Here is a 24,902-nt window from a genome sequence, read left to right as displayed (position 1 = left end):
TTGAACAGTTGGTTTTATTTTCTGGAAGGAGTCTTAGACAACACCCAGAGGTCTACAGGGGAATGACTTCAGTGTCTGGTGACCTGATTTACATCGGTTACTCAAAGGTGATTGCATGTTTGTGTGCTGACCACTGCCATTCTGTTAAATACACAGGTGTGTATGGTACCTCACTATTGCATAGACAATGATATGATAGATATATGCAATTTCTTTATGTTATTTAATGTGGCAGAATACTTTGGGCTATTTTTACTACAGTTTTTGAAATGGTCACCAGTGTTCAGCAAACTTCATAGTTGCCAGGATTGTGAATTAGTTACTTAGAACACCCTTTAAGGGGAGAGTCTCACTCTAAATACATACCTGGCTATTGCAGTGTCAACAGGCAAATGCTTTTCTTCCCTTACAGGGCCTGGTTACCTTGGGGTTAGTTCTGCTGACTGCATACTTCATGATTCAGCCACATACCCTTTCTGTGCCTGAAACGACCCTCTCCAGAGCCCATGTGTGGGGCTCCCTCATGAATCACATCCGGCTTCTGCCTTTACCCATTACGAAGAAGTATATGCTGGAAAGTAAGAAAATGATTTAAATATCAATTTAACCATAATTTGACATGCAGAGGTGGGGTGCAATAATGATTTATCAATTCTAATTAACACAAGGGAATAATAACCACAATTAACTTCCTCAACTTCTATTGTAAAAAAAATCTGCTTTTTTGTAAGGATCAACACAAAAACTGCTACTGAGTTTCATTAGCATCTGTCTGCACAAAGTTCTTATTGACTCTTCTACATGCTCAAAGACTTTATTTTGTGTTCATAATAAAGTTTAGTGAATTGGTTCCAACTGAAATGTTTGGACACATTAGCACACTGCTCTGTGGTGACTTGCTAGCCTGTTGATCACATCTGTAAAAAAAAAAAAAGAATCTTCTGAAGGGCCACTGAAACAGCACAAATACATCTTTATTCATTGGGAAAATCTTGTTTGTTTATAATTTGTGAAAAAGAGAAGCAACCTATTATGATGAGTCTCTTGTACAATAAATTTGCACCTCATAAGGGCAATAGCAGAATGCATTTATATTTACACCAATCTGAGATGTGTTAAAAAAGAGATTCTAGATTATTTAGGTCTGACACAAATTGCAATCTCAAATATACTCTTGTAGGAATAAGCCAAGAAAAACATGTTCAGGATTCATTGTTAGTGTGATGACCCATGGGCCTTGTAGTCCTGCTCAGGACATGGTAATTCCTGATGAAGATGAAAACTTGGGTTTTTTACCTTCCCAGTCTGAACTGGATTCCTCTCAGCCAGATCTTTCCCAGGCAGATCTGGGAACCTTGCACCTGCAAGAAAGTTGTCTCCCAGAAGTATGTCAAACAAGCCCAGAGCCTACTTCTCCCGTGTTCTTGCGCCGGGAGTTTTGTAAACAACAGAGAAGTTTGGATTCAGCTTCGCGCAGGAGTGCAAGAATTGCAGCTAAGAATGTAGCCAATTAAGACTGCTTCTCGTGAGAATCTTTAAGGAGTTTAACATCTGGTCTCAGAGTTTAGCTTTCGTTTCTGATTCCCAGAGAACTGCTTCGGTGGGAAAGTTAGACTCTATATAGGTGTTTTGCCCGCGTAGTAACTTCGCGGAGTCAATTCGTCAGCCTACGGAGCGAGTGGTGTCTGGACAGCGCGCTCCGATTCAAGCCTCGCTCCTGCTCAAGCCTTGCCTTGCTATCCAGCCTTCGCCTTGCTTCCCAGCCTTTGTTTATCTACGGACTTTGCCTTGTTTCCCAGGACCAATCCTTGCCTTGTTCCACGGATTTTACCAAGTTATTCCACGGACCTTGTTCTTGTTCCTAGTTACCTTGTTCCACGTTTTAAGCCTTGTTTCAAGTATCAAGTTATTTCCTAGCCTCGCTCAAGTTTCATGGACTAAAGGACCTTGTCATCTCCCCTCACTTTGCTTGTCAAAGTGAGTGTTTCGGTTATTGGATTACAACTTTGGACCTTAATATTTCATATTGGACATTATTTCTTTGGACTAATTTTGTCACGACCCAGGCGGCAGAGGCACCAATAACCATACACAGAGGCCAGAATCTATCTAATATCTTTATTGAAGGAATATATAAAGTTAATAAAAGCAAATGTAAAAGATAGTCCAGAAGCAGACCTTTCAGGAAAGGTCAAAATTAGTCCAAGGAATTAATGTCCAATATGAAATATTAAGGTCCAAAGTTGTAATCCAATAACCGAAACACTCACTTTGCCAAGCAAAGTGAGGGGAGATGACAAGGTCCTTTAGTCCATAAAACTTGAACGTGGCTAGGAAATAACTTGATACTTGAAACAAGGCTTGAACGTGGAACAAGGTAACTAAGAACAAGAACAAGGTCCGTGGAATAACTTGGTAAAATCCGTGAAACAAGGCAAGGATTAGTCCTGGGAAACAAGGCAAGGTCCGCAGGTAAACAAGGCTGGGAAGCAAGGCGAAGGCTGGATAGCAAGGCAAGGCTTGAGCAAGAGCGAGGCTTGAATCGGAGCGCGCTGTCCAGACACAACTCGCTCCGTAGGCTGACGAATTGACTCCGCGAAGTTGCTACGCGGGCAAAACACCTATATAGAGTCCAACTTTCTCACCAAAGCGGTTCTCTGGGAATCAGAAACGAAAGCTAAACTCTGAGACCAGATGTTAAACTCCTTAAAGATTCTCACGAGAACCAATGTTAATTGGCAACATTCTTAGCTGCTATCCTCGCACTCCTGCGCGAAGCTGAATCCAAACTTCTCTGTTGTTTACAAAACTCCCGGCGCAAGAACACGGGAGAAGTAGGCTCTGGGGTTGTTTGACATACTTCTGGGGCACAACTTTCTTGCAGGTGCAAGGTTTCCAGATCTGCCTGGGAAGGGTCTGGCTGAGAGGAATCCAGTTCAGACTGGGAAGGTAAAAAACCCAAGTTTTCATCTTCATCAGGAATTACAATGTCCTGAGCAGGACTACAAGGCCCATGGTTCATCACACTATCCCCCTCCTCAGGGCCCCTCCCAAACTGGGGTCCTCTCCCCGAGGCGCGAGGTCGCGGTTTGGTGGGATAGGTCAGATGGAAGCGACGGGTTAGATCAGGAGCATGGACTGTGGAGGCGTCTTCCCAAGAGCGTTCCTCAGGGCCAAAACCCACCCAGTCAATGAGATATTGTAGGCGGCGGCGATGAAAGCGAGAATCCAAAATGTCCTCAACCTCGAACTCCTCCTCCCCATTCATCAAAACAGGAGGGGGGGCCGGTTGGTCTGTATCAGGACGCACACCATCCGCCGGAAGGAGCAGGGAACGGTGAAACACTGGGTGAATGCGCATTGAATGCGGAAGTTGGAGTTTGAAAGTCACGGGGTTTAGTTGCGCCACCACTGGATAGGGGCCAATGAAGCGGGCATCTAACTTCCGGCATGGGCGGTGGGAGGGCAGAAAGCGAGTGGACAGAAAAACCCGATCTCCTACCTTGATTTCGGGGCCCGGCTGGCGGTGTTTGTCAGCGTGGCGTTTATAGTCCTCCTTGGCTTGGTCCAGTTGCTGGAGCAAAAGTTGTTGCACCGCTGTGAGTTCCTGCAGCCAATCCTCTGCTGCGGGAACTTCTGAAGTTTCAATGACAGGGGGAAAGAAACGTGGATGAAAGCCGTAGTTTGCAAAGAACGGCGTTTCTTTTGTAGAAGCTTGAACTCCATTATTGTAGGCAAACTCAGACAGTGGTAACAGAGAAGCCCAATTGTCCTGTTGGTAGTTTACATAACAGCGAAGATACTGCTCCAAAGTGGCATTGGTGCGCTCCGTTTGCCCATCTGTTTGGGGATGATGAGCTGAAGATAAGCGAGAGTCTATGCCCAGTAGTTTTTGTAGTGCCTTCCAAAAACGAGAGGTGAATTGAGATCCACGGTCTGTGACTAAACTCTTGGGCAATCCATGTAGTCTGAAAACATGCTGAAGAAATAGATCCGCAGTTTCTTTGGCCGTGGGGAGGCCTTCGCAGGGAATGAAATGGGCTAACTTGGTGAATAGGTCCACCACCACTAAGATCGTGGTGAATCCACAGGAAGGTGGTAGGTCAGTGATGAAATCCGCGGAAATTATTTCCCATGGGCGAGATGGGGTAGGAAGGGGGTGTAAAAGCCCTGAGGGCTTCTCCCTTCGTATCTTGGAGCGCTGGCATACTGGGCAGGTGTTGACATATTTTTCCACATCCTTGCGGATCTTGGGCCACCAAAAATCTCTTAGGATCAAATGCATGGTTTTAAATAGTCCGAAGTGTCCTGCTGGTTTGCAGTCATGACACAGACGAAGCGCTTTTTCCCTGCCCGGTCCGGGTGGGATATAAACATGATTTCTATAGCAGAGCAGCCCATCTTTAAGCGAAAAGGGAAAATGCAGACCTTGGCGAAGTTGGTCCTGCGCCCAGGCATCTGCTTGCTGACTAGCCCTGATTTCTTGAGCACAGATGGGTCCTGGAGTAGGGGAAGTTGAACCAATGGGACTGGATTTGATGTTCCCCACTGTGAGCGTGGCAAAGTTCTCAGGTTGTAGCAGTTGGGATTCAAAGGTCTCCTTGCGTCCTGCAGCGTATTCCGGTTTACGTGACAGGGCGTCTGCTTGCTTGGTTTGAGCTGGGGTCACATAATGGATCTGGAAGTTGAAACGTTCAAAGAATAAAGCCCAACGTTGCTGCCTCTGATTTAGTTTGCGGGCAGTTCTTAGATGTTCTAGATTACGATGATCAGTGTGGACTTCAATGGGGAATTTGGCCCCTTCTAGCCAATGTCTCCAAGTTTCAAAGGCTGCCTTTATGGCCAGTAGTTCTTTTTCCCAAATGGTGTAATTCCTCTCTGGTGTGGTTAGTTGACGAGAATAAAAGGCACAGGGGTGGAGGTGATCTCCCACCGGTTGTAAGAGTACAGCCCCAATTGCCACATCAGAGGCGTCCGCTTGCACCACAAAAGGGGTTCCAGGATTTGGGTGCTGTAGAATTGGCTGGGAGGTGAATAGTTTCTTCAGTTGCTGGAACCCTTTCTCTGCTTGATCAGTCCAGCGGAAAGGCTGCTTTCCACGGATGCAGCTAGTGATGGGGTCGGACCAGCGGGCAAAATCTGGAATGAACTTGCGGTAGTAGTTCGCGAACCCCAAGAAACGCTGCACCTCTTTCTTGTTAGTTGGCGCCCGCCATTCCAATACTGCTGAAACTTTGGCTGGATCCATGGAAAGGCCTAGAGGCGAGATGCGGTAGCCAAGGAAATCTACCTCTTGTAGATCAAAAGCGCATTTTTCTAGCTTGGCATAAAGTCCATGATCCCGCAATCGTTGCAACACCATTTTGACGTGGTTCTCATGTTCTGATTGTGATCTGGAAAACACCAAAAAATCGTCCAGGTAGATTATCAAGAATCTGTCTAGATAGTCCTGAAAAATATCGTTGACAAAATGCTGGAACGTTGCGGGAGCTCCGCATAAACCGAAATTCATAACTCGGGACTCGAATAATCCGAATTTAGTCTGGAAGGCGGTCTTCCACTCGTCCCCTTCTCTGATGCGAACTAGATTATAAGCCCCCCGAAGATCCAGCTTGGTGTAGACCTTGGCTCCTCGAAGTCGGTCCAGTAGATCCGAGATTAAGGGCAGGGGATAGCTGTTCCGCTTGGTGATATTGTTCAATGCTCTGTAGTCCACCACCAAGCGTAATTCCCCTGACTTCTTCTTCACAAACATCACTGGGGAGGCGGCTGGGGATTGAGAGGGTCTGATGAACCCCTTGCGAAGGTTTGTCTCTAAGAATTCCCTGAGAGCTTCTTGCTCTGGTTCAGTCAGGGAGTAGAGATGCCCTCGCGGGATCGGGGCCCCCTCCACCAAGTCAATGGCACAGTCATAAGGTCTATGTGGGGGTAATTTTTCGGCTTCTTTCTCATTGAATACATCCCAATACTCGGAGTACTTCTTTGGCAAGGTGATGATGGGCTCGGAGTCTGTGGCATGGCATACCTTGGCTACGAGGCAATGGTTTTGGCAGTACGGTGAAGCAAACTGCAGTTCTCTGTTGGACCAGGAGATGTTAGGGTCGTGGAGTGTCAGCCATGGAATTCCCAAAATCACAGGGAAATGGGGAACCTCGGTAACAAAGAAGGAAATCTCTTCCATATGTTCCCTTATCCACATCCTGGTGGGTTCCGACCACTGGCTTACGGGGCCCGTCTTGAGGGGACGGCCGTCTATGGCTTGCACCACACGGGCATTCTTGAAATCATGATATTGTAATCCCAGAGAGTCGGCATACTCTCTATCGATGAAATTGTTGGTAGCTCCAGAGTCTATCATGGCGTGGATCATGACGGGTCCCCTTTTTGCTGACCATAATGTGACCACGAGAAGGAACAGGACCCCGGTTGGCGGCTCTTGGATGGATTTTTTGACCGGGTTGGCGAGCCTCTCTACACCCGGTCGTTGGCTTCCCCCGCCGGCTGTGTGCCAGTCGGCTCAGACGCCTTCGACTCCGTGGAGGACGCCGCCGCAAGACGGGCGGCAGGCTTCCCTTTGGCTGGGCACTCTCTGGCGAGGTGGCCCCCGTTCCCGCAGTACCAGCAGAGGTTCAAGCGTTGACGACGGGCCTTCTCGGCGGCATCTAGTCTGGGACGCACATTGCCCAACTGCATCGGCACCTCCTCGCCTCCTCTGGGGTATGGGGTTGGCGGCGGGGGTCTCCACACCGGACGTGGCTGAACACTGGCGGGAGCGGGGGGTTTTGCCCCGGCTCTACCGCCCTGGCCTCGAACCCATTGTTTCCTGTTGGCAATCATGACTTCAGCCCGTAAACATTGATCAATGAGTGCCTCGAGGGTCTGGGGAGGATCCACCTTGGAGATTTCTTCCAGCATTTCAATGTTGAGACCCTCCCGAAATTGTCCTCTGAGGGCTACATCGTTCCAGCCGGTGTTGTGGGCCAGCACGCGGAACTCGGCTATGTACTGAGACATGGGTCTGTCTCCTTGAAGGAGGCGCCGGAGTTTGTGACCGGCTGCCTCCAAATTGTCCTCGATTCCCCAGGTCTCCTTAAGGTGATCCAAGAAGCGTTGTGCTGAACTCAGGTGGGGGGAGGCTTGATCAAACAGGGCCGTCGCCCAGCTAGCCGCCGGTCCGTCTAGAAGACTGTAGACCCACGCCACCTTGATGTCTTCTTGGGGAAACTCGGCATCACGGGCCTCTAGATAAGCTTGACATTGGCGGCGGAAAACATGAACCTTAGCAGCTTCTCCAGAAAACTTGGTAGGCAACGCCATGGCCGGGAGGCGAACTCCGCGCTCCCTCAACCCTTTTATTTCTCCATCCTGCGCGTTGAGTCTGTCACGGATGCGGTCCACTTCGTCCTTGCTGATGGTGTAGCTGAGCGGCTGTCCAGCCGGCGCGGCTCCGGTAGACATCCTGGCCTCGGTTAGTTGGTGCTTATGGGGGCGGAGTCAAACTGTCACGACCCAGGCGGCAGAGGCACCAATAACCATACACAGAGGCCAGAATCTATCTAATATCTTTATTGAAGGAATATATAAAGTTAATAAAAGCAAATGTAAAAGATAGTCCAGAAGCAGACCTTTCAGGAAAGGTCAAAATTAGTCCAAGGAATTAATGTCCAATATGAAATATTAAGGTCCAAAGTTGTAATCCAATAACCGAAACACTCACTTTGCCAAGCAAAGTGAGGGGAGATGACAAGGTCCTTTAGTCCATAAAACTTGAACGTGGCTAGGAAATAACTTGATACTTGAAACAAGGCTTGAACGTGGAACAAGGTAACTAAGAACAAGAACAAGGTCCGTGGAATAACTTGGTAAAATCCGTGAAACAAGGCAAGGATTAGTCCTGGGAAACAAGGCAAGGTCCGCAGGTAAACAAGGCTGGGAAGCAAGGCGAAGGCTGGATAGCAAGGCAAGGCTTGAGCAAGAGCGAGGCTTGAATCGGAGCGCGCTGTCCAGACACAACTCGCTCCGTAGGCTGACGAATTGACTCCGCGAAGTTGCTACGCGGGCAAAACACCTATATAGAGTCCAACTTTCTCACCAAAGCGGTTCTCTGGGAATCAGAAACGAAAGCTAAACTCTGAGACCAGATGTTAAACTCCTTAAAGATTCTCACGAGAACCAATGTTAATTGGCAACATTCTTAGCTGCTATCCTCGCACTCCTGCGCGAAGCTGAATCCAAACTTCTCTGTTGTTTACAAAACTCCCGGCGCAAGAACACGGGAGAAGTAGGCTCTGGGGTTGTTTGACATACTTCTGGGGCACAACTTTCTTGCAGGTGCAAGGTTTCCAGATCTGCCTGGGAAGGGTCTGGCTGAGAGGAATCCAGTTCAGACTGGGAAGGTAAAAAACCCAAGTTTTCATCTTCATCAGGAATTACAATGTCCTGAGCAGGACTACAAGGCCCATGGTTCATCACAAATTTTGACCTTTCCTGGAAGGTCTGCTTCTGGACTATCTTTTACATTTGCTTTTACTAACTTTATATATTTCCTTAATAAAGATATTAGATAGAATCTGGCCTCTGCGTATGGTTATTGGTGCTCTGTAGCCTGGGTCGTGACAGTTTGACTCCGCCACCCTAAGCACCAATTAACCTCGGCCAGAATGTCTACCGGAACCGTGCCCGGTGGGCAGCCACTGAGCTACACCATCAGCAAGGACGAAGTGGATCGCATCCGCGACAGACTCAACGCCCAGGATGGAGAAATAAAGGGCTTGCGGGAGCGCGGAATCCGCCTCCCGGCCATGGCGTTGCCTACCAAGTTTACTGGAGAAGCTTCTAAGGTTCATGTTTTCCGTCGCCAATGTCAAGCTTATCTAGAGGCCCGTGATGCCGAGTTTCCCCAAGAAGACATCAAAGTGGCGTGGGTTTACAGTCTTCTAGACGGGCCAGCGGCCAATTGGGCGACGGCACTGTTCGACCAAGCCTCTCCACACCTAAGATCAGCGCAACACTTCTTGGACCACCTCAAGGAGACTTGGGGAATCGAGGACAATTCCGGGAGGGTCTCAACATTGAAATGCTGGAAGAAATCTCCAAGGTGGATCCTCCCCAGACCCTCGAGGCACTCATTGATCAATGTTTACGGGCTGAAGTCATGATTGCCAACAGGAAACAGTGGGTTCGAGGCCAGGGCAGTAGAGCCGGGGCAAAACCCCCCGCTCCCGCCAGCGTTCAGCCACGTCCAGTGTGGAGACCCCCACCGCCAACCCCATACCCCAGAGGAGGCGAGGAGGTGCCGATGCAGTTGGGCAATGTGCGTCCCAGACTAGATGCCGCCGAGAAGGCCCGTCGTCAACGCTTAAACCTCTGTTGGTACTGCGGGAACGGGGGCCACTTCGCCAGAGAGTGCCCAGCCAAAGGGAAGCCTGCCGCCCGTCTTGCGGCGGCGTCCTCCACGGAGACGAAGGCGTCTGAGCCGACTGGCACACAGCCGGCGGGGGAAGCCAACGACCGGGTGTAGAGAGGCTCGCCAACCCGGTCAAAAAATCCATTCAAGAGCCGCCAACCGGGGTCCTGTTCCTTCTCGTGGTCACATTATGGTCAGCAAAAAGGGGACCCGTCATGATCCACGCCATGATAGACTCTGGAGCTACCAACAATTTCATTGATAGAGAGTATGCCGACTCTCTGGGATTACAATATCATGATTTCAAGAATGCCCGTGTGGTGCAAGCCATAGACGGCCGCCCCCTCAAGACGGGCCCCGTAAGTCAGTGGTCGGAACCCACCAGGATGTGGATAAGGGAACATATGGAAGAGATTTCCTTCTTTGTTACCGAGGTTCCCCATTTCCCTGTGATTTTGGGAATTCCATGGCTGACTCTCCACGACCCTAACATCTCCTGGTCCAACAGAGAACTGCAGTTTGCTTCACCGTACTGCCAAAACCATTGCCTCGTAGCCAAGGTCTGCCATGCCACGGACACCGAGCCCATCATCACCTTGCCAAAGAAGTACTCCGAGTATTGGGATGTATTCAATGAGAAAGAAGCCGAAAAATTACCCCCACATAGACCTTATGACTGTGCCATTGACTTGGTGGAGGGGGCCCCGATCCCGCGAGGGCATCTCTACTCCCTGACTGAACCAGAGCAAGAAGCTCTCAGGGAATTCATAGAGACAAACCTTCGCAAGGGATTCATCAGACCCTCTCAATCCCCAGCCGCCTCCCCAGTGATGTTTGTGAAGAAGAAGTCAGGGGAACTACGCTTGGTGGTGGACTACAGAGCATTGAACAATATCACCAAGCGGAACAGCTATCCCCTGCCCTTAATCTCGGATCTACTGGATCGGCTTCGAGGAGCCAAGGTTTACACCAAGCTGGACCTTCGGGGGGCTTACAACTTAGTTCGCATCAGGGAAGGGGACGAGTGGAAGACCGCCTTCCAGACCAAATTCGGATTATTCGAGTCCCGAGTTATGAATTTCGGTTTATGCGGAGCTCCCGCAACGTTCCAGCATTTTGTCAATGACATTTTTCAGGACTATCTAGACAGGTTCTTGATAATCTACCTGGACGATTTTTTGGTGTTTTCTAGATCACAATCAGAACATGAGAACCACGTCAAAATGGTGTTACAACGATTGCGGGATCATGGACTTTATGCCAAGCTGGAAAAATGCGCCTTTGATCTACAAGAGGTAGATTTCCTTGGTTACCGCATCTCGCCTCTAGGGCTTTCCATGGATCCAGCCAAGGTTTCAGCAGTATTGGAATGGCGGGCGCCAACTAACAAGAAAGAGGTGCAGCGTTTCTTGGGGTTCGCGAATTATTACCGCAAGTTCATTCCAGATTTTGCCCGCTGGTCCGACCCCATCACTAGCTGCATCCGTGGAAAGCAGCCTTTCCGCTGGACTGATCAAGCAGAGAAAGGGTTCCAGCAACTAAAGAAACTATTCACCTCCCAGCCAATTCTACAGCACCCAAATCCTGGAACCCCTTTTGTTGTGCAAGCGGACGCCTCAGATGTGGCAATTGGGGCTGTACTCTTACAACCGGTGGGAGATCACCTCCATCCCTGTGCCTTTTACTCTCGTCAACTAACCACACCAGAGAGGAATTACACCATTTGGGAAAAAGAACTACTGGCCATAAAGGCAGCCTTTGAAACTTGGAGACATTGGCTAGAAGGGGCCAAATTTCCCATTGAAGTCCACACTGATCATCGTAATCTAGAACATCTAAGAACTGCCCGCAAACTAAATCAGAGGCAGCAACGTTGGGCTTTATTCTTCGAACGTTTCGACTTCCAGATTCATTATGTGACCCCAGCCCAGACCAAGCAAGCAGATGCCCTGTCACGTAAACCGGAATACGCTGCAGGACGCAAGGAGACCTTTGAATCCCAACTACTACAACCCGAGAACTTTGCCACGCTCACAGTGGGGAACACCAAATCCATTCCCATTGGTTCAACTTCCTCTACTCCAGGACCCCTCTGTGCTCAAGAAATCAGGGCTAGTCAGCAAGCAGATGCCTGGGCGCAGGACCAACTTCGCCAAGGTCTGCATTTTCCCTTTTCGCTTAAGGATGGGCTGCTTTGCTATAGAAATCATGTTTATATCCCACCCGGACCGGGCAGGGAAAAAGCGCTTCGTCTGTGTCATGATTGCAAACCAGCAGGACACTTCGGACTATTTAAAACCATGCATCTGATCCTAAGGGATTTTTGGTGGCCCAAGATCCGCAAGGATGTGGAAAAATATGTCAACACCTGCCCAGTATGCCAGCGCTCCAAGATAAGAAGGGAGAAGCCCTCAGGACTTTTACACCCCCTTCCTACCCCATCTCGCCCATGGGAAATAATTTCTGCGGATTTCATCACTGACCTACCACCTTCCTGTGGATTCACCACGATCTTAGTGGTGGTGGACCTTTTCACCAAGTTAGCCCATTTCATTCCCTGCGAAGGCCTCCCCACGGCCAAAGAGACTGCGGATCTATTCCTTCAACATGTTTTCAGACTACATGGATTGCCCAAGAGTTTAGTCACAGACCGTGGATCTCAATTCACCTCTCGTTTTTGGAAGGCGCTACAAAAACTATTGGGCATAGACTCTCGCTTATCTTCAGCTCATCATCCCCAAACAGATGGGCAAACGGAGCGCACCAATGCCACTTTGGAGCAGTATCTTCGCTGTTATGTAAACTACCAACAGGACAATTGGGCTTCTCTGTTACCACTGTCTGAGTTTGCCTACAACAATGGAGTTCAAGCTTCTACAAAAGAAACGCCGTTCTTTGCAAACTACGGCTTCCATCCACGTTTCTTTCCCCCTGTCATTGAAACTTCAGAAGTTCCCGCAGCAGAGGATTGGCTGCAGGAACTCACAGCGGTACAACAACTTTTGCTCCAGCAACTGGACCAAGCCAAGGAGGACTATAAACGCCACGCTGACAAACATCGCCAGCCGGGCCCCGAAATCAAGGTAGGAGATCGGGTTTTTCTGTCCACTCGCTTTCTGCCCTCCCACCGCCCTTGCCGGAAGTTAGATGCCCGTTTCATTGGCCCCTATCCAGTGGTGGCGCAATTAAACCCCGTGACTTTCAAACTCCAACTTCCGCGTTCAATGCGCATTCACCCAGTGTTTCACCGTTCCCTGCTCCTTCCGGCGGATGGTGTGCGTCCTGATACAGACCAACCGGCCCCCCCTCCTGTTTTGATGAATGGGGAGGAGGAGTTCGAGGTTGAGGACATTTTGGATTCTCGCTTTCACCGCCGCCGCCTACAATATCTCATTGACTGGGTGGGTTTTGGCCCTGAGGAACGCTCTTGGGAAGACGCCTCCACAGTCCATGCTCCTGAGCTAACTCGTCGCTTTCATCAGACCTATCCCACCAAGCCGCGACCTCGCGCCTCGGGGAGAGGGCCCCAGTTTGGGAGGGGCCTTGAGGAGGGGGATAGTGTGATGACCCATGGGCCTTGTAGTCCTGCTCAGGACATGGTAATTCCTGATGAAGATGAAAACTTGGGTTTTTTACCTTCCCAGTCTGAACTGGATTCCTCTCAGCCAGATCTTTCCCAGGCAGATCTGGGAACCTTGCACCTGCAAGAAAGTTGTCTCCCAGAAGTATGTCAAACAAGCCCAGAGCCTACTTCTCCCGTGTTCTTGCGCCGGGAGTTTTGTAAACAACAGAGAAGTTTGGATTCAGCTTCGCGCAGGAGTGCAAGAATTGCAGCTAAGAATGTAGCCAATTAAGACTGCTTCTCGTGAGAATCTTTAAGGAGTTTAACATCTGGTCTCAGAGTTTAGCTTTCGTTTCTGATTCCCAGAGAACTGCTTCGGTGGGAAAGTTAGACTCTATATAGGTGTTTTGCCCGCGTAGTAACTTCGCGGAGTCAATTCGTCAGCCTACGGAGCGAGTGGTGTCTGGACAGCGCGCTCCGATTCAAGCCTCGCTCCTGCTCAAGCCTTGCCTTGCTATCCAGCCTTCGCCTTGCTTCCCAGCCTTTGTTTATCTACGGACTTTGCCTTGTTTCCCAGGACCAATCCTTGCCTTGTTCCACGGATTTTACCAAGTTATTCCACGGACCTTGTTCTTGTTCCTAGTTACCTTGTTCCACGTTTTAAGCCTTGTTTCAAGTATCAAGTTATTTCCTAGCCTCGCTCAAGTTTCATGGACTAAAGGACCTTGTCATCTCCCCTCACTTTGCTTGTCAAAGTGAGTGTTTCGGTTATTGGATTACAACTTTGGACCTTAATATTTCATATTGGACATTATTTCTTTGGACTAATTTTGACCTTTCCTGGAAGGTCTGCTTCTGGACTATCTTTTACATTTGCTTTTACTAACTTTATATATTTCCTTAATAAAGATATTAGATAGAATCTGGCCTCTGCGTATGGTTATTGGTGCTCTGTAGCCTGGGTCGTGACAGTTAGCTAAATTTTTGCATTTTAAGCATTTTCTTGCATATTTCACTTATTGTACAGATTAAGAAAAATAAAAACAGGGTTGTTGTATGTCTTTCGGGCTGTGTGGTCATGTTCCAGAAGTATTCTCTCCTGACGTTTCGCCCACATCTATGGCAGGCATCCTCAGAGGTTGTGAGGTATGGATAAACTAAGTAAGGAAAGGAAAGAAAATAAAAAATAAAAATAAGAAAGAAAAAATAAAAACAACTTGACAAATTTATCCACAGTTTCCCCTGATATCAAAGAGAAGTTCAAGTAATCTTTTTAGCAGCAGAATCAGGATTTCACATTTTCTTCAGGAGAATGCAGAAAACTTCCATATCAATTGCATGTCTATAAAGGACCCTGCCACAAGTTACTAAGGAAGTATTTGTAGCTGTTATATTTGTATATCTATATATATAAAAGAGTGATGGCATCACGGCGATGCACAAAACAACAAATCTACAGGCCCCCCAAACTCGAAAATTGGCAACGCAATCCATCATCCCCGCCTCCAGTACGAAACAACAAAATATCACACAAACAACAATCACAGGGCCAAAAACCACAACAGACCATGTGCGCCTGCGCCAACACACAATCCTAGAAACGCTTCCCCTGCGCGCGCGCACACACATTCCCCTTGCCCATGCGCTCAACTTCTCCCTCCTCCGGCACCGCCTCCATCTTACAAAAAAAACTCTTCACCAATCCTTCCCTCCACCACCTTCCCCCCAACGGAACACTCCATCCTCCTCCTTCTCTCCAGGCCTCCGAGGTAAAAAAACCCAAAAACGGAGAGCCTCCATTCAGCGGCTTCTTCGTCACCCACCTTTTCTTCTTCCAGAGACTATGGCTTCCTTTCTCTCCCCCTCGCTCCTTCCTCCGCCTACCTCCCGATTCGAGGCGAGATTCCTGAGGGAAGAAGGGAAGAACCACCACCAGCAGCACCTTCCGCCTCAAAATCATTTTCTTCTCCCTTTTCTCCGCACACCCCCTCCCTCTCTCCCTTCCTTCTGCCTTACTGTCTTCCTTTTAGTACTCCTTTCCAACACTTTCAAATGTTCTCAACTGCTGTGAATCTCAAAGGCTCCTTTAAGAGCCAGCCTCTATTCTGGGGAAACTACAGTTCCCATCATGCTTTGCCATGCCTCTTCCCCAATGGCAGGGAGAGTTTACAACGTTTCCTTAGCTACTGGATGGAAAACTTCCATTCTTCCTCCTTTGGTTATACAACAGACAACCTTGGGTTATACAAAACCAGCACCTTGTGGCTCAAGTGACTTCACTCCAATCGATATTAAATAACAATCATAAAACAATACATTAATCAGTCAATAAATAGGCAATATACTTTCCTCCTGTTTTTCTCCCAACAGTTTCCAAAAAGCGAACCTCTGAGGATGTGCAAAGTTTCTTTTCTCTTCCATTCTGTTCTCTCTATTGTGTATAAGGGGTGGCTTTTAAATACCCCATAATATTATAATGCTATCATAATAATAAGGCTTTTTAATACTCCATACTATAATAATAATAATAATAATAATAATAATAATAATAATAATAATAATAATAATAATAACACTTAACCATCATTGGATCTTCAAACCAAATCTCATCAGATTAATTACCATTGAATGACCTTACAACTTCAAACCCTGCCTGCTTCCTACTTAGGGGAATCCTTTCTTGGGAGGAATAATAATAATAATAATAATAATAATAATAATAATAATAATAATAAACCTTTGGAATATAATAATAATATTACATAATAATAATAAACCTTTTAAATATAATAATATTACATAGTAATAATGAAAATAAACCTTTCAAATATAATAATAATATTAAATCATAATAATAAACCTTTGGAATATAATAATAATTATAATATAATATAATATAATACAGCAGGTTGTATATACACACACACACACACACACACTGGTATATATGGATAACCCATACTCACTATACACCATATATAGGTGTGGGATACATACATATATGGAATATATATAGGCAACTTCAGATTATTTCTATATGAGAAACAGAATCTATATACATATACACACATTTGTATATGGATACAACGTACAACAGATGCTCAACGTACAACATATGACTACTTCCTACCAAGGGCAACCCTTTGTTACCCAGCTTAAATACAATTGAATATCCTTTCACCTTCCAACCCTTGCTCCTTCCTACCTAAGCTAAACCTTTCTTGACCACTTTTAATACCATTCAATACCCTTACACCATCAAACCGTACTTCCTTCAGACTTTAACTACTAATGGACTTACTGGAAGTTCACTAGACATGATGTGAGCTCAAGATCACACACAATCTTATCCATTTTCTACATATATACAACCATAACACATATACCACGACTTCCTCATTACTTTATTTTCAACACCACCACACTCCTCCACATCAAGACGTAAAGAACAACACTCTGAAAACAGATGAATTCCACACAAGAAACAAACACAGCCACCTAACACATCCCAACAAACGATTCCCCCACTCAGGAATCACCCAGGCTTTGAGGCTGAAAGGCCATTACATGCCAATCATTCCAGCTAATTGAACCATTCATACTTCCATCCAAACGACAAAAAAAAAAAAGGAATAACCACAAATACTGCATATTCACAACCTTTTGGAAATGACATATACCAACTACCACCAATTGCTCAATACTTTATTTCCCATATCACCAGGCTTCGCCACAGCAACGCGTGTCCGGGCATAGCTAGTGACTAATATAACGCTTAGGAATGTAAAATTATTCAAAACTTGAATTGTTATTTCTTCTCAGTTGTCAAGGTATTTGAAGGGTTTCTTTAGTTGCCCTTGGAATATTTTAAAGAGAATACTAATAATGATAAAGAGCCCCCCGCCCCCACTTTTTATTGTTGAAAGGTTTAAAATATACAAATCAAGAAATGAATGGTTTAGGTTTCTGTCAACAAAAGAGGGAGAGGCACTCAGAGGAAACTCAACAAAAGATTTACCTTTTCTCGTAGAACTTCATTTTCAGTTGCTGCAGGAAGTTTTCAAAGCAGATAACCTTGACATAATAAGCCATCATTCTCTAATAGAAAGCACACATGGTGTGGGCTCAAGTGTCTGAATAAGGACTTACTGAAAGGTCATTGTAGCTCTCTTGCTTTCTTAGAAAATTTGATTTATTACTGCTACATACATTGCTTAAAAGGTAGTAAGAGGAAATGCATTAAAAAGGTATTTATATTGCTACAATGGAAATCAAGAATGGAGTATACATTTGTAGATTTTTCTAAGATGCTGTCAGGGAAGAGGTTCAAAGGGAACACATCTTTGGAAAATACAGTGTTACGGTTTAGTGCATATGTAAATATATACCTATATGATATATGGGCCAGGGCCAATGTAAATATATATATTTGTAACTTTTCAGTAGATCCCTTGCTAGTCTTTGCTCATAGCAACTCATCAAAAGTTTTGGCAAAAGGCACTGTTCTTAGGTTGCTGTCCCTTTCCCAGCCTTTCATTATTTAGTTGAATTGGTTCTAGCCTGGTAGGTCACTTCCTGCAACTCTTATTTTCCAAAGGTGTGTTCCTTTTGAACATATTCCTCACCTTCACAATAGAAAAGTTTACAATGTTAGAAGATAATAAAAAGAGGAAAGACTGCTGCCATGTCAACATCTGTGTTCCAAATGGAATATAAAGAACAGTACAAAGAGTAAATGTAGCTAAGCAGCTTTGTTTTCATAGAGAAGAATCTTGTTCAGGAGCTGACTCATGCTAGATGTCAAGTATCTGTGAAGTGTTGTTTAGATGTGTCTGTTGCTGAATTAAAATGTCAATATTTAATGAGCTTAATTAGCCCCTGAAGAACATAGAAGTTGGCTATTCTTGCTTTTAGAAAAAGGTTGTCATTGAAATTACATTTATTTATAGATGATGATACAGTATAATCGCTAAACTTTTAAGAAAGCCCATAACTATCAGTCATTACCAACATAAAATGAGTGGGTTAGAATTATATAATTAACCTCTGAAGTTTCCAATCACCCAAAACTTTCTGAGACCAGTAACAGAATTTTGCTTTGGAGGGTGATAGCATACTTAGGAAGCCATAATCTTTGGCTGTTAATATATAGCATTTGCAAGCCTTGTCGGACAGGCTGATTTGTGTGTGTGTGTGTGTGTGTGTGTGTGTGTGTGTGTGGAAAGAGGCTTCCTTGTTAGGAATAATAGTTTAAAGTTTTTACTATCATTGGCTTCCAAGGGAGTTGGCACATTTAAATTGATTAAATGTTAGCAAGTCTGTCAACCTCTTGCCCACATGTTTGTAGATACTCTATGTAGTTGCATCAGCCACCTCAGGAGAAAAAAAAGTTAAGTCAGTGGAATTTCTGTATATTGACATTGTCTTTGAACATCTCATCCAAAACGTTGAAAGGACACTTTTCTGGAATCAACGCTCATGGTTGTTGTAGTCCAAAATTCCTTGTGAACATTTTATTATACTAACTAATTCCAAGTCCCAGTATCAGAAATATTGCTCCTGTGAAAACTTGTTATTTGAAAACCATATGCATAGTTATAGTGTGAAACCCAAAGAAAAGCAGGTTGTCCTTAGTATCAGGATAAGTTCTAGTTGTATGTCTTACATCTGATTTTGTGAAGTTGTTGTCTTTTTTAAGACAAAGTGTAACTTTGGGGCTGCCTGTAGCCTCCCCTCCCCGTGCGTTTTTGTATTTGTCAAACCCTGTAGATTTTCGTGTCTGCCCTTTTCTGGTCAAATAAGAGAATATAAGTATTTCCTCATTTGAGTTTGCTGTAGAAATCTCCAGTAGTATCTTCCTTCCATAGTTTGGTTTTATTTTGTATAGTTTTTGGGATGGCCAGAAAGTTGGTCTCAAGACTTGCCATGGTTGCCCTGTTTTGAGAGGATAGTATGTATTATTGAGATATGTCAGCAATATTAGTTCCTTTCACATTCTGAATGCCTTGAACATTGCAAATACAGGATTAATGTACATTGGCATTTGTTTCTGCTTGGAGGTTCCTTGGACAACCAGAAATTGAATTTGTGGTGAAAGATAGGATAGATTTCTGGCAAAGACCCTTAAATATTTCCAGAGTGTGTGATATGAAGTGGTGTGAAAAAACAACTGCTCAAAAATGTTCATATGGCACATTACCAGTGTGCCTTGTCAGCAATATCTTGCATCAAATGCCTGAAACAATAGAGTTGATAACAGCAGGGTTCTTAGATTTCAAAAATCTTGGATTGTACCTCCAAGCTTTAATTATGGACAAGGGTGTGGTTAGCAAGCTCTGTCCGTTTGGAAGAGTTTGGAGTCCTAGTCTCGCCTGCATACTCCACAGTCTAGTTTAGCTTGAGATATGTTTGACTTCAAGCCAGCTTTCAGTGCACTCAATCCATTCTATATAATTGCCTCATTTGAGTTTGCTGTAGAACATATAGAAAGATTCCCACCACAATTTTGTTTGTTCTTGCTAAGCCCCACCAAAACATTCTGGTGCCTCTTGCGGATGTTGTCCATTTAGATCAGCCCAGCTGCTTCATCATTTCACCATAGTGAATTATAGCCTGATGCCTTAGGGCTCTCCTTGGATTTTTGTGATATTGCCAAATGTGCTGAGTCTCACTGCAAATAGACTATTATTATAACCTGAGGTCTAATAGCCAACACATGTGTTGACACACATTTTTAAATGGCCAGGCTGGCTTTGTAGAAATGGGAGGAAAATGTTCTTCTTAATGTATGGCTTTATTTTAGCTTTTACAGGCAGTCCCCATGTTACAGACAAGATAGGTTCTGTATGTTTGTTCTTAAGCTGAATTTGTATTTAAGTCAGAATCGATACATTTTTAAGTGTAACTCCAGCTGTATGTCTGTATGTATGTTTTAGATAGGACAGGGAAGGGTTAATACCCCTGTAATATTTCTTTTGTTGTCTGTGCCTCAGTTCAGAAGATTTCACTTCCCTTTCTGTCCCTGTGATAATTGGATTTTGAAAAAAATGGTTTGTTGTGGAAGCAAGTAGACCCTTTCCCCCATGAAACTATCCTAAAGCCACCTGCAAATGTGGTATTTTGTTTCTCCTAGCCCCTCAGAGACTCTCCCTGCTCCCCAATAGAATGAAAATAAGATAAAATGGTAGCTGGAAGAGAAATTGTGTCACTTTTGGTGCATTAAGATATCCTGTTATAGACTGCTGGGCAGTTGCCCACCATTAATTTAAATGTCAAAATAAGGGCTATATACCTCTTTCTGAGTGAATCTGAATCATGATTCAGATAATTAATTATATTTGGTTAAGGCATTTTCCCCTGAATTAAAATTACTATTTACAGGATGTTCTATTTCACTGTCAGGGTTTCTAGCAAATTGTGAGTCAGAGCTCAGATTTATGATTGCATGAGTCTAGTATCATAGTTGTGTGATTGTTAAATCAGTTGTGCATAGTAGATGGCTGTGTTTTGAATTGAAGCATGTCAGCTAGTGGGAAGAAATTACTCTTTCCTGGAGTGATGTTGGTTGCTAGAGATCATATTGAAGTTATCTTTTCTTGGCAGAGGCTTTTGTTCTGTTAGTCCTCCAAATGCTTTTAATTTATTCTTTAAAGAATCTTAGTATTGTATCTGTGGAATTGCATAAATCCAGAAGAAGCAGACACATTCATTGCACTATGTAACACGATTTTTGTTCCTGGCTTATAAATGTAATTTTCTAATTGGTTCTATCATAAAAACATGGAAAAAGTTTATTAAACTGCAAAAAAAAATGTTGTGGTCTGCACATTGAAAGGTTAAAAATGGCATAGACAGAAGGAAATAATAGTACTACCCTCAGCCCCAAGAACGAAGAACAACTACTTTCAAAAGTACTGCACAAGTAAACAGGAAATAACACTTTCAAACCAGGAACAGAGTTTTTTTTTCAATTTTTTACATAGTGTTATTGTGATCTCCTCACAGAGAACTTTATTCCTTTTGAATCAGAGTAAATAATGGGATGGTTCTGGACATGTTCAAGGCTTACAGTTAGGGATGCTGACAACAATGTAGAATGTTGAATATTACAGGTTCCGAAAGCTGAAAACTCAACATGAGGTCTAATCTATAGAAATTTGTGGAGTAGGGTTGATACTGTGGAGCTCACCCACCTCCTGGTGTGCAAGACTATTCTTAAACATTCTGTTACTTGAGCTAATCTGTTGTGTGATGTAACGCTTATGGCATGAAGATTTATATGCCTGTGTGACAAGGAGATTGAGCTAAAAATTTATCAGTTCAGTTTTCTGCTTTTAATTTGCATACCTAGTTGCTGTATAAATTTGGGTAAATGTCTTCACCTGGTTCAAAATATAAAACAAATATTTTAAAAATTGGTCATGGCCAATAGGATTTGTGGATATATATATTTAAAGACAAGCACCTCTGCCATATTTTAAATTGTTTTTAAAAGTAACTGGAATGTGGCAAAAATTCTGTCCTGAGTCCCCAGTAGAGACTTGTTAGGGCCCTTCCGCACAACCATATAAACCAGAATATCATGGAAAAAATCCCACAATATCTGCATTGAACTGGGTTATCTGAGTCCACACTGCCATATATTCCAGTTCAAAGCAGAAAAGGGGGGATTGTATTCAGCTGTGTGGAAGAGGCCTAGGCCTTATTTTTCTGAGCCAAGCAGGATGACCCCCAAGGTAGCAAAACACAACAATAAAATAGCATTGAATAAATAATAAACGAATAAAAACAAGGGCACTGCCATCAGTTAAAAATAAAACCCAGTTTGAAAATGAGCCCGGGCTGTGGCGCAGGCTGATAAAGCAGTCAGCTGCAACAAATCACTCTTACCAAGAGGTCATGAGTTCGAAGCCAGCTCGGAGCTGCGTTTGTCTCTGTCTTTGTTCTATGTTAAGGCATTGAATGTTTGCCTTATAGGTGTGATGTGATCCGCCCTGAGTCCCCTTCGAGGTGACAAGGGCGGAATATAAATACTGTAAATAAATAAATAAATAAATAAATAAGATGTGTAGTGAGTGCAAGCTGACCTTTGTGCTTATATGTTGCAAAGACACTATTAAAACAAAACAGCATTGAAAATTCAACAGAAGGAGGCTAAATGTCATAAGATAAAAGGAAATAAATATTTCCCATGGAAGAATCAAGAAGATTCTGTCCCGAATACCCAACTGTTCCATGTTTCTCAGCAGTAGACCAAACCATCAAAGGTCTAAAGCCGACCTGAACAACCTGTGCCCCTTCAGCTGTTTTGGCCTCCCCCAGAAGCCCTAGCCAGCTTGTCCAGTGGCCAGGAATTCTGGGAGTTGAAGGCCAAAACAGCTGAAGGTTTTGCAGGTCTGGTCTAAAGCAAGTGAGCAAAATACATAGGAAAAGATTCTTGAAATCAGAGTGTGTAAATTTTTGGGTGAAGTAAATTGGAAAGCATTTCTCATTCCCATTGTTTACCAATGCTAATTGCAAAATAATTCCTCTACTCTTATATAGCTGAAATAAAGACTTTGAGCCTTTTAGTAGGTTACGCAGATTTTTCCATCCAACAAATCTTCATAGGCTGAATAATATCAGGGAACATGTCTATGTCCTTGACAGAGTTCCCAACTAAAATCCTGAGTGGAATTCCCCCCACCACAGGTGGTTCTTCTGTATAGCTGAATTTGTCATGTTTTCCATGTGTGTGGTTAATAAATTGGTCTCCAGACTAACTCCTAGTTTCAGGCTTTGAAAGCTGCAGTAATACCTTGGAAACAGACTAGAAGCAGATAAGACTCAATGGTATCTGAATAATATGCTTAAAAAACAAACACACTGCAGTTAGTAGCTACGGCTGAGCGTATTAAAGATTTTTCAGATGCATCCTTTTGTAGAATGTGTTGCAGTTAGCCATTGGGATGTGTGCAAGGCTTTTGGGATGATGGTTTGCCTGAAGCAAAGGGGACAAGTGGTACTCAGTTGCATGCTGTCTGGATCCAAGATGCTTGTTATTATGCTTCTGGTCCCCTAGAGATAATACTGGTTTTTAAGTATGTTTTAAGTGTTTAGTTGTTGGAGAAGTTATTGGAAATTATCCAATAGTGAACATTAAATTAAATGTAAGCTGTGTATGTATGTATGTTACTGATGATTGATTTATGTAGAAAAACAAGAGTATATAATAATGATAGAGCATTCACTGGTCAGAGTTGGAACTCAAGGCTTGGTGATAGGTCGACTTCAGTATAAAATAACAAGGATTCCCATTAGAAATGCAGAAACAATTTCTGTCTATAATTCTGGTCAATGTAAAAATAAAAAAGAACTACCCTGTTAAGAAACTTCATTTCCTTTAAGCATAATAGGAGTGTTGACTTTAATTCCATTTAATGTAATGGTTGTCAAGAGGTTTTCCTTGGGTCTTTGGAAAGAAGTGTACTTCAGAGTAACAATATGGATAAATTCTTCTTTAGTGGATTTTACTCATATAATGCCTAATCTGCCCAGACAGTGGCAAATTATTACTTAATCTCTGACACATTAGCAGCTGTGCAAATCTAATTTTTTGCTTAGTCTGAACTTTGTGAATTCCAGCATGCCTGGTGTTATTTTTAAACTGGCAGGTAGAAATAGGTACATTAGAGAAAGTTAATATTGAATGAATTAAAGCTGGAAGTAACGTGTCTATTTTTAAGGGTTAGGAACAGAGCCTTTCAAGTGATCTAATATCTTGAATTTTGAATAAATCAAAGCTGGAAATAGACAGTCAGTTTTACAGAGTGAGGAAAGAGACTTTAAGGAAATATACTATCTTAATTGTTTACATGCAGACTAGACATAAACCCTCCAATAGTCATTCTGCCACATTGAGTACATATTTCATCATTAATAGTTCAATATACAATGTTGGTGGGAATAGTAGAAGTTGCTCCATCATATCTCACAGAATCATAGCATTGGAGTCTAATCCTCTGCCATTCAGGAAGACACAATCAAGCAATCCAGACAGAAGGCCATCCAGTCCCTCATTAAAAACCTCCAGGATGTGAGGGCGATCTGGCTGCAACATCTGTCACCCCATTGATCGCCAGGGTTGATTCGGCTGATCTGGCTGGCTAGGCAGGTGTCCCCTTCCTCCCTCACCGCTCCATGTACATCCCTCCCGAAGCTGCGTGCTCAGTGGAAGAGGACGACGTCCCAGGTATAGAAGGAGTGTACCGAGGTCTCCAGACTTCGGTCCCAGGTATACAATAGCTGCGCTCCCTTGCTAGAACCTCCAAACATTAAAAACCTCCAGAGAAGGAGTCCTCGCCTCACTCTGAGGCAGCATATTCTACTGCTAAACAGCTCTTATTATCAGGAAGTTCTTACTAATGTTTAGGTAGAATATCTTTTTCCTGCAATTTGAAGCCATTGCTCCATGTTGTACAGCAGCAGAAATCAGGGAACTTGTGGGAAGGCTGTTAATTTTTTCCTTATCTTTTGGTCTTAGTTAAGAGGAAGTTTATTAAAAAATCAATTTATATCCCCATACCAAAAAAGAGAAATGCTAAAGAATGTTCAAACTTGCGTACAGTGGCGCTTATATCCCATGCCAGTAAAGTAATGCTCAAGATCCTGCAAGGCAGATTTGAGCAATACATGGAGCGAGAGTTGCCTGATGTCCAAGCTGGGTTCAGAAAAGGCAGAGGAACCAGAGACCAAATTGCTAATATCTGCTGGATAATGGAGGAAGCTAAGGAGTTACAGAAAAACATCTATTTTTGCTTTATTGCATATTCTAAAGCCTTCGACTGTGTGGACCATAATAAATTGTGGCATGTTCTTGGTGGTATGGGGATACCAAGTCACCTTGTCTGTCTCCTGAAAAATCTGTATAAAGACCAAGTAGCCACAGTAAGAACA

General features: G+C 44.1%; 1 protein-coding gene across 3 annotated transcripts in view; it reads left to right on the top strand.

Moving 5' to 3' along the window:
* Positions 1-24,902, top strand: part of c4h6orf89 (chromosome 4 C6orf89 homolog) — a 47,143-nt gene that overhangs the window by 6,488 nt on the left and 15,753 nt on the right. For all 3 annotated transcript variants that reach the window (XM_016993309.2, XM_062978446.1, XM_003220401.4), the window contains one exon: positions 413-578. In XM_016993309.2, the coding sequence (XP_016848798.2) occupies positions 413-578 (166 nt within the window). The remainder of the gene's footprint in view (positions 1-412; positions 579-24,902) is intronic.

Source organism: Anolis carolinensis, chromosome 4, assembly GCF_035594765.1.
Source record: "Anolis carolinensis isolate JA03-04 chromosome 4, rAnoCar3.1.pri, whole genome shotgun sequence".
NCBI classification, from domain to species: domain Eukaryota; kingdom Metazoa; phylum Chordata; class Lepidosauria; order Squamata; family Dactyloidae; genus Anolis; species Anolis carolinensis.
Note: the sequence above shows the minus strand (reverse complement) of the source record. Positions and strands in the feature narration are given on the sequence as shown.